This window comes from Barbus barbus (genome assembly GCF_936440315.1).
Source record: "Barbus barbus genome assembly, chromosome: 19".
Classification (NCBI taxonomy): domain Eukaryota; kingdom Metazoa; phylum Chordata; class Actinopteri; order Cypriniformes; family Cyprinidae; genus Barbus; species Barbus barbus.
The window spans coordinates 30695740-30704725 of record NC_136747.1 but is presented as its reverse complement, the minus strand read 5'-3'; the positions used below and the strand labels follow the sequence as shown (position 1 = coordinate 30704725).

Here is an 8986-nt window from a genome sequence, read left to right as displayed (position 1 = left end):
TAATCACTGAAGCTGTTTACACTATGAAATGAGTATTTGACTTACATTCATACACACATCTGCACTTGTTGTTTCTAAAGAGAGAATTCGCCAGAAAGAGGTATTCAGTCAGCGAGCGAGTTAAGAAACCAGCGGCATTTTAGCGATGACTCATCTGAACGCCTCTGATTGGTCATTGCATTCATAAGCTCAACAGAATCGTGTGTGATTGGTAATAATGCGCAATGCTGTAAAAACTTGTCTGTCTCTGGCTCAGCACCAGTCAGCGAAGGCAGATTTGAATTTAGCAGCTGATGATATGAAACACTGAAGGATTTAATCACGCTGGTGTGATTGTATCAAATATAGAAAATATTAATTACTATTTATGAATAATAGTTTGTTTGCCATGCATCCAATGCAATTTGGCTTCAGAACAAACTACTCAGCTGAGATGGCCAACTGTTACTGTCTTCGTTGGATAATGGTGGTGTTATTGGAGCGGTGTTTCTTAACTTCAAGAGGGCTAACCACAGAATCCCCCATGTCTAAATTAATAGGTTTTCATTGTTTTCCCAGAGACTTTGAATTGGATAGAATCATATTGATCAGGTCCGGCACATTATGCACAAGTACAGTATTATAAATCAACAGCCTTACGTATATCCAGAGGTATACCCCAAGGATCTTTTCTGGGTCCATTGCCATTTACATTGAATATCAATGATTTTCCATCTGTTTGTCCAGACATTAATATCCAAATGTGTGCGGACACTGTTTATATTCAGAGCAGTGTGTCACAAGTGGCAAATTAACTTGATTCGTGTAATACCTTAGTTAGAACAATGCTGTTTACAGTTAAATATTTCTAAAGTGGTGAGTGCATTTTTTTTTATTTATTATTAATTAACCAAAACAAATAGCTCAAGTGCAATGCCAAAGCTGGACATTTGTACAGTTGCACTAAAAGAGCTGCTAGGCCCTCATAAATGAATTTGCTTCTGATGTTTGTTAGTATTTCCACATTTCTATATGGCTGATTCATCTGAGTGGGTTGGTTTCATTAGTGTTTGACTGTGATATAAACACAAAGGATTCCCTAATATCATCTTATCTCCTCTGCTGACTGGAGGTTCTTCATGAGTAATGGCTCAAGTGTGTTTACGGAATCCCCTGAAATGGGAAATGACCCGCCAATGACTCACTGTTATAAATCAGTGGTTATCTAACAGTTATTTTCAAACGCATTAATGCTCCGTCACCATGTTTGAATGTTCAGTGATTCAGTTCATCCAGAATGTGTGACGATGAATATGATAAAATAGTGTGAGAAGTTGCTGATTGGCATGTGTGACTTTCAGAAAAAGCACTGCTGTTAGTCAGCGATGTACACAAATATCTAGACACACGTGACGGGTCCAGACGTATCAGATGCTGGCTGTAACTGAAGTAAAAGGTTAGTTTCACCTGGTAAAGATAAATATCAGCATTGACTTGCCCTCATGCCCTTTTCCACACCTGATCAAAAAGAGGTAACTGTGACTATTTGTCTCTCAATTTGGCCTTTGTTTCTTGTAATTCTGAGGAATAGTTCTGGCATTTATTCTGCTTATTCTAGTCATTCTGCTGACTGTCAGTGACTTTGCAGCTATTAGTAGAATGATAGAACTGAGTGTTTCGCACAATTATGAATTTTTCCTTGGAATTTTGAGGTTATATTTTGCAATTCTGACTTTCCTCATATTTCTGAGTTTATATCTTACCCGTATATCTGAGTTCATATTTTGAAGTTCTGAATTTTTTTCTCATACGTATATGAGTTTATATCTAGCCATTCTGAATTTTTCTTTGTATTTCTGAGTTTATATCTCGCAATTCTGAATTGTTCCTAATGTTTTGAGTTTATATTTTGAAATTCTGAAATTTGTCTCATATATCTGAGTTCATATCTCACAATTCTGACTTTTTCCTTGTATTTCTGAGCTTATATCTTGAAATTCTGAAAATTTCCTCATATTTCTGAGTTTATATCTCACAATTCTGAAATTTTCCTCATATTTCTGAGTTTATATCTCGCAATTCTGACTTTTTCCTTGTATTTCTGAGCTTATATCTTGAAATTCTGAAAATTTCCTCATATTTCTGAGTTTATATCTCACAATTCTGAAATTTTCCTCATATTTCTGAGTTTATATCTCGCAATTCTGAATTGTTCCTAATGTTTTGAGTTTATATTTTGAAATTCTGAAATTTGTCTCATATATCTGAGTTCATATCTCACAATTCTGACTTTTTCCTTGTATTTCTGAGCTTATATCTTGAAATTCTGAAAATTTCCTCATATTTCTGAGTTTATATCTCGCAATTCTGAAATTTTCCTCATATTTCTGAGTTTATATCTCGCAATTCTGAATTTTTCCTTGTATTTCTGAGCTTATATCTTGAAATTCTGAAAATTCCTCATATTTCTGAGTTTATATCTCGCAATTCTGAATTTTTCCTTGTATTTCTGAGCTTATATCTTGAAATTCTGAAAATTTCCTCATATTTCTGAGTTTAGATCTTGAAATTCTGAAATTTTCCTCATATTTCTGAGTTTATATTTTGCAATTCTGAATCCTTCCTCATATTTCTGAGTTTATATTTTGCAATTCTGAATCCTTCCTCATATTTCTGAGTTTATATTTTGCAATTCTGAATCCTTCCTCATATTTCTGAGTTTATATCTCACAATTCTGCCTCTTTCCTCGTATTTCTGAAGTCATATCTCAAGTTTTCTTTATAATTCTGAAATCTCATTTAATGACTCTATGAAAAAAGTCAGAATTGTGAAATAAAAAGTCATGATTATTTTCTCTTTGTTGTTGTTGCTGTTCTCACTCTGTGGTGGAAACTGGCTTCCAAACATTCCAAACCTGTATGACTTTCTGTCTTCTGTGAGGAGAAGAATGTAAGAATTGAAGAATGTTGATAAAAATGGTTTCATGTTCCTGATGACTTGCATTATGCAGACAGAGAATACAGTGTAAGTCATTGTAACGTTGGTGAAGAAAGTAAAAGACATGAGTCATGGCTTTAAGACCAGGTGTTTTTCCATCACCTGCTTCATCTCTGCAGCTGTATCAGCGTTTATCGGCCTGCAGGTGGCACTACAGCTCTTAACTAGTAGTGCAGCTAGTGTTACTAGTATAAACATAACATTGGAGTCCATAACTCCATAACAAATGGAGTCTGTTCTTACTGTCAAAAATAGCTAGAAATAAATCACAATGAATAGTCAGGGTATGATCAATTTTATAGTGATACAATATTCTAATAGTCTCAAAGACCAATTATTTATATCCACTTGAGAGTGGGGCAACCATTTATAACTAAGTTTTACAATTTACTGCACTTGGTTATTCTAAGTTTTTTTTCAGTTCAGTTAATAACAGCATTAATATTTATGCTGTTTAAGTGCACTAAAGAAATATGACGATATGAAAACTGAAAGAACCTCGTGACAGTTCGCAGATTTCATAAAGAAATTAATTTTCATTTATCAGACAATGAAAAACAGTTGTATGTTTCTTTTATAGTCACAAATCATGATGTCATATCATATGATTTGAAGCAATATCTGTTGGCATAAACTAGTCTTAGTCATCTATGTTTTTCTTCAAGACTGGTCATGACTTACTGAAAGCAGAAAACAACAGGTGCTGCTTGACTGGTCTTACCTGGCTTAAGATGGCTGGTCAGCTAAACAAAGGGTCAAAACCTCTCTAAAACCAGCTATGACCAGGCTGGAAGACCAGATCGAACCAGCTTAGTCTAATTCGTATTACAAGAACCTCTGGGCATTTCTGACCCAAATCATGTGCTGACAAAAACCCAACTGAAACCAGACTGAGCTGGCTTTCCAGCCTGGTCATACCTGGTGGTTTTAGAGGAGTTTTGACCACAGCTTCAACTGGTCACACTGGGAGACCAGCTGACTAACCAGCTAAAAACCAATCGACCAGCACAGGCCGGTTTCAGATGTTTAATTCAGCAAGGGGCTGTATTTCTACCATCTATGAGACAAGATCTCAAGATTTAATGAAGATAAACTTCAACGCTCTTTTATGCATCAAGACTCATTTCACATGAAAAATCTAAACTTCTCTAACAGAATCATGTTTTTGTTTCTGTATTGTGCAATGTGTTTTGTTATGAGATGATTATGAAAAACATACTGTTATGCAAGAAAAAATCTGATCATATGAAAAACACCATCATATCATGAAATGTAATGTTCAAAAGTGAAATTAGTTGTGTTTATGTTCTGTTTTATCCCTTTATTATAAATATTATTATTGTGTTGGTGAATGATGTGTTGTTGGTGTTTTGCTGATGCATTGCTGTTCTGTTCTAGTTGTGTTGTAAGGGTTCCTCTTTCAATTGGAGTCTGAGGGTTTTTCTGCTGCAGGTGAATGACTCACTCTGCTCTAGTTTTAAGTTTGATGATGAGGATCAGAGTCATGTTTAGTGATGAGTTGTTATTGATCTGTGGGCGTGTCTTGAGGATATAAACCCGTGCATCCCTGCGCTTCAATGAAACCCGACAACAGCACGCGCCATGGTGAGTGACCTGTTTAAAACTCAGTTTTATCTTTATATCATTTAGTATTTGTATACTTATTTTTCTATATGTAAACCAGCCTTAAGTCACTGGGGTATATTTGTAGAAATAGCCAACAATACATTGTATGAGTCAAAATTATCAATTTTTATTTTATGCCAAAAATCATTAGGATATTAAGATCATGTTCCATGAAGATATTTAGTAAATTTCCTACCGTAAATATATCAAAACTTATTTTTTGATTAGTAATATGCATGGCTAAGAACTTCATTTGAACAACTTTAAAGGTGATTTTCTCAATATTTAGTTTCTTCTCTCTGCGCTTTAGTTTCTCCTCACAGCGTTGGTTCTGCCGGTTCTCTGTGGAGCCGGTTTGGCGCAGGACGATCACTCTTACCGGCGCAGGGATCCGGTCACCGGACAGCAGCTGCTGTGTATCAGGTGCCCGCCGGGAACGCGCCTGCGCGCGCACTGCACGAGCTCCAGTCAGACGGACTGCGCGCCCTGCAGAGAGGGTCTGTTCACGGAGTTCTGGAACTACATCCCCGGCTGTCTGCGCTGTGACGCGTGCTCCGATCACCAGCGGGTCGTTCAGCCGTGTAACGGAACCGTGAACACGGTGTGCGAGTGTGAGGCGGGGTTCTTCTGGGACCAGCACTTCTGCAGGAGACACAGCGCCTGTAAACCGGACCACGGAGTCAAAGCTCCAGGTGACCAGCCTATATATAGCCTACCAGTTATTAATACAGTCAAAACAGCAATTATGTCAATTTTCATATGTATTTTTAGTGGGTGCAGGACACTATAGTTTATGTAAGTGAGGATAGCAAAATAAAGTAAACTCTGAAATATGTGACCCTGGAGCACAAAACCAGTCATAAGGGTCATTTGAATAAATAATCTCTCCATTGATGTATGGTTTGTTATGATAGGACAATATTTGTCTGAGATACAACTATTTGAAAATCTGGAATCTGAGGGAGCAAAGAAATCTAAATATTGAGAAAATCTCCTTTAAAGTTGTTCAAATGAAGTTCTTAGCAATGCATATTACTAATCAAAAATTAAGTTTTCATATATTTATGGTAGGAAATGTATTAAATATCTTCATGGAACATGATCTTAATATCCTAATGATTTTTGGCATAAAAGAAAAATGGATAATTTTGACCCAAACACATATCATACCCAAAATGTATTCATACAGTGGACTACCAGTAAAATTTATTTAAAAAAAAAAATTGGGATCAAAAATGATTCAGACACTTTGAGCTGAGCATGTCATGCTGAAGTGTTTTTCTTTAATTGCTAATGTGATGTTTTTCCACCACAGACTGAACTAAATGAAGCATTGGTTGAGCTAAACTGGTTTTATCTAATGGTGTTCTTAAATTTAACCTCTGACAGCTATTCAGCCGAATTCATTACATACCTTTCTCTCAGTTATCTGACATTATCAAGATCAATTTGTTACTCTGAGTTCTTCTCATATTTTATTACCATTTTCTAAACTATAGAGAATTATCTGTGATAATGTGAGAAATGTTGAAGGTGTCTGAATACATTTTGTTTTATATATAAACAGTGTTGGGAAGGTTACTTTGGAGATGTAACTGGTTACAGATTACAAGTTATCCTATTTAAAATGCAATAAGTAGCGTAACTATTTCAGTTACTTTAATAAAGTAATGTAACTGATTACGTTTAGTTACTTTTTGATTACTTTTCTAAATTGAAATTTCTAAAACCCCCCACCTTCATCTCTTAAATTAAGATTATAATAATTTCATTTAAAAGCACTGCCACTACGAAATCAGACATTAGCTCGTCAATTTTACTTTGAGATCGTTCTGAGGTAAAATACAGATTTAATATCATTACAATTAATAGTTTAATAGCTATGATACTGTTTTTGAAATCACATCTTTGCATAGCTGACAGGAAACACTGGTATCTAACATTGCCTTGGAAAAACAGTAAATCTTAAAAAATAAAGCATATACATAAACCCAAATAGGAAATAAAACATTGATCGAATAAGCATGTGTCCTAAACTCCGAAACATCTTATATTTTAGAACAGACAATGCAATTTATGAATGAAATCAATTAAATCTGCATGTTGCAAATCTCTTGTAATTGTTAACATTTTCATAAGTAACTGTAATTTAATTACATATTTTTGCTCAATCACTGTAACAGATTACGGTTAGATTTATTTTGTGATTAAATTAATTCATTCATTCCATGTGACTAGTTACTAACACTGTAATATATATAACTTATATTAAATATATATACATAAGTTGTTCTGAAATTAATAAATATTCAGAACAATTCATAATATTAATTGATATTCAGTATAACTATTCTTCTCCAAGTTCTAAAGTATACTTGTAGTTTGTTTATGGTTGCTGGGCAACAGCACAACCGCTGATACTCACAGCCCTTAGTGCATCGGCATCATGTTGCTTGGCAACCGTTAAGTTAAAGCTCAGTGTGTTTTGTCACTCAGCCGGTGCTTTTGTTGGCTGTGGTCAGGACGCAGACTCACTGTCTGCACTGGTCTTGTTCAAACAGTGATTACTGTGAAGGTGTATCGCGGAGACTGCTGTGTAATGTTTGATGATGTGTTTGCAGGGACGCCACACAGAGACACGGTGTGTGAGCTCTGCGCAGACGGACGCTATGCAGATGGCACGCAGACGCATGCAGCATGCGTTACTCACAGCGCCTGCAAGACAGATGAACAACTGGTGCTGCCGGGATCCAGGTGGCATGATAATGTGTGTGCAACCTGTGACCTCGCGCTGAATGGTACAGTAACACACACGTTCACAATTACAACAGCACACACAACCACTCAGATCACCATAGCAACTGCCTTTTTGAGTTTATATTTCACAATGAGAACTGAGAACTGTGTAGCAAGATATAAACTTGCGTGATACAATCAGAAGTGTGAGATGTAAACTTTGAACTTTAGATGCAAGATATAAACGCAGAATTTTGAGATATAAACCTAAATTTACGAAATGTAAACAGAGTTTGCAAGATATCAACTTAGAATTGTGAGAAATAAGCTTAGAATTTGCTAAATATAAACTTAAAAGTTGGTAGATATAAACTTAAATTTACGAAATGTAAACATAGATTTGTAAGATGTAAACTTAGAATTGTGAGAAATAAGCTTAGAATTTGCTAAATATAAACTTAAAAGTTGGTAGATATAAACTTAAATTTGCTAAATGTAAATTTGGAACTTGCAAGATATAAACTTTGTGAGATTATCTAGAATTTGCAGGAAAAAATGCAGAGTTGCAATATTATCACAGAATTGCAAGAAATAAATCCAGAATTGCGAGATATAATGGGGTGAAATTATAGTCATAGCTTGAGTGAGAATGCTGCATCTGTAAATTCATCCTCGGCTGGTGTTTTTCTTCCAGGTTGGGTGGATTTATTCAAGCCGGTTCTGTCCAGTCTGCATGTTCAGTATGGGACATGCACTGAGTGTCTGGCGAAGTTAGTGAACCGCCGTCTGCGCAGGAAGCGGTTTCGCAAGCAAGCTGCACTGCGTCCGATGCGGCGGCTCCAGCACTGGAGCGAAGAGACGACAGAGGAGGAGTCACTGAATCTGCCGTCCATCCTGGAGGAGTCGCACCTGAACCTGCTTGCGGACAGGATCGCACGCAGAATCCTGCAGTTCCAGCAGCGCTGCACTAACACTGCACTATGACAGATGAAGCCTGTTCACTGCACTGCACTGAAAAACACACTGCACTGATTTGAGTTTGATACTGTCTTACCTGCTTTATAAAATCTAGAAGTGCATCAGATTTGTTGTGACCGTTAGATACTTTAACATCTGGATCAGTTTAAGGCTCCAGTGAAGGATGTTGGATGTGTGACACTCAGATTGTACTCCGTCTGTCCTGTCAATTAATTTCACTTGCTGTGTTGCACTAGACTCCACTGTTTTGTAAATATTACAGATTATTTTTTTGTATTGGTTTTGAATTTAAAGATTGTTCTGTATTTATTGACCAAACTGTATCCGACTACAAAACAACTCATTAAACAGCGAAAAGAGTGGATGTGAAATATATTCTGTCTCTAGGGTTTTCCTTTGATTGACCTGAAATGCGTCTGCTGTCATATTTTAGACAATATATGAGTAATATCATGCAGTTTTGTATTGCATTTACTTATTCAAATTTCACAGTCAAGAATGCATTTGAAAAAGCACAGCTGTGGAAACAAACATGAAGTTTCAACTAGGAAGGGAGTTCATCAAGACATATTACTGTTGGGTTGACAAAGTCTGATCGGATCATTTATAACGGTATTGTTAACAAACTATTTTAAAAACCTTTTTTGGTCATTTAAATAAAACTGAAAT

General features: G+C 36.0%; 1 protein-coding gene across 1 annotated transcript; it reads left to right on the top strand.

Annotated features, from left to right (window-relative positions):
• Window positions 1-4559: 4559 nt before the first annotated feature.
• On the top strand, window positions 4560-8685 carry tnfrsf11b (tumor necrosis factor receptor superfamily, member 11b). Its single transcript, XM_079441144.1, has 4 exons — window positions 4560-4582; window positions 4914-5295; window positions 7225-7401; window positions 8034-8685. Exons 1-4 carry the CDS (start codon window positions 4580-4582, stop codon window positions 8321-8323), a joined length of 852 nt encoding a protein of 283 aa, XP_079297270.1. The 5' UTR covers window positions 4560-4579; the 3' UTR covers window positions 8324-8685.
• The last annotated feature ends 301 nt before the right edge of the window (window positions 8686-8986 follow it).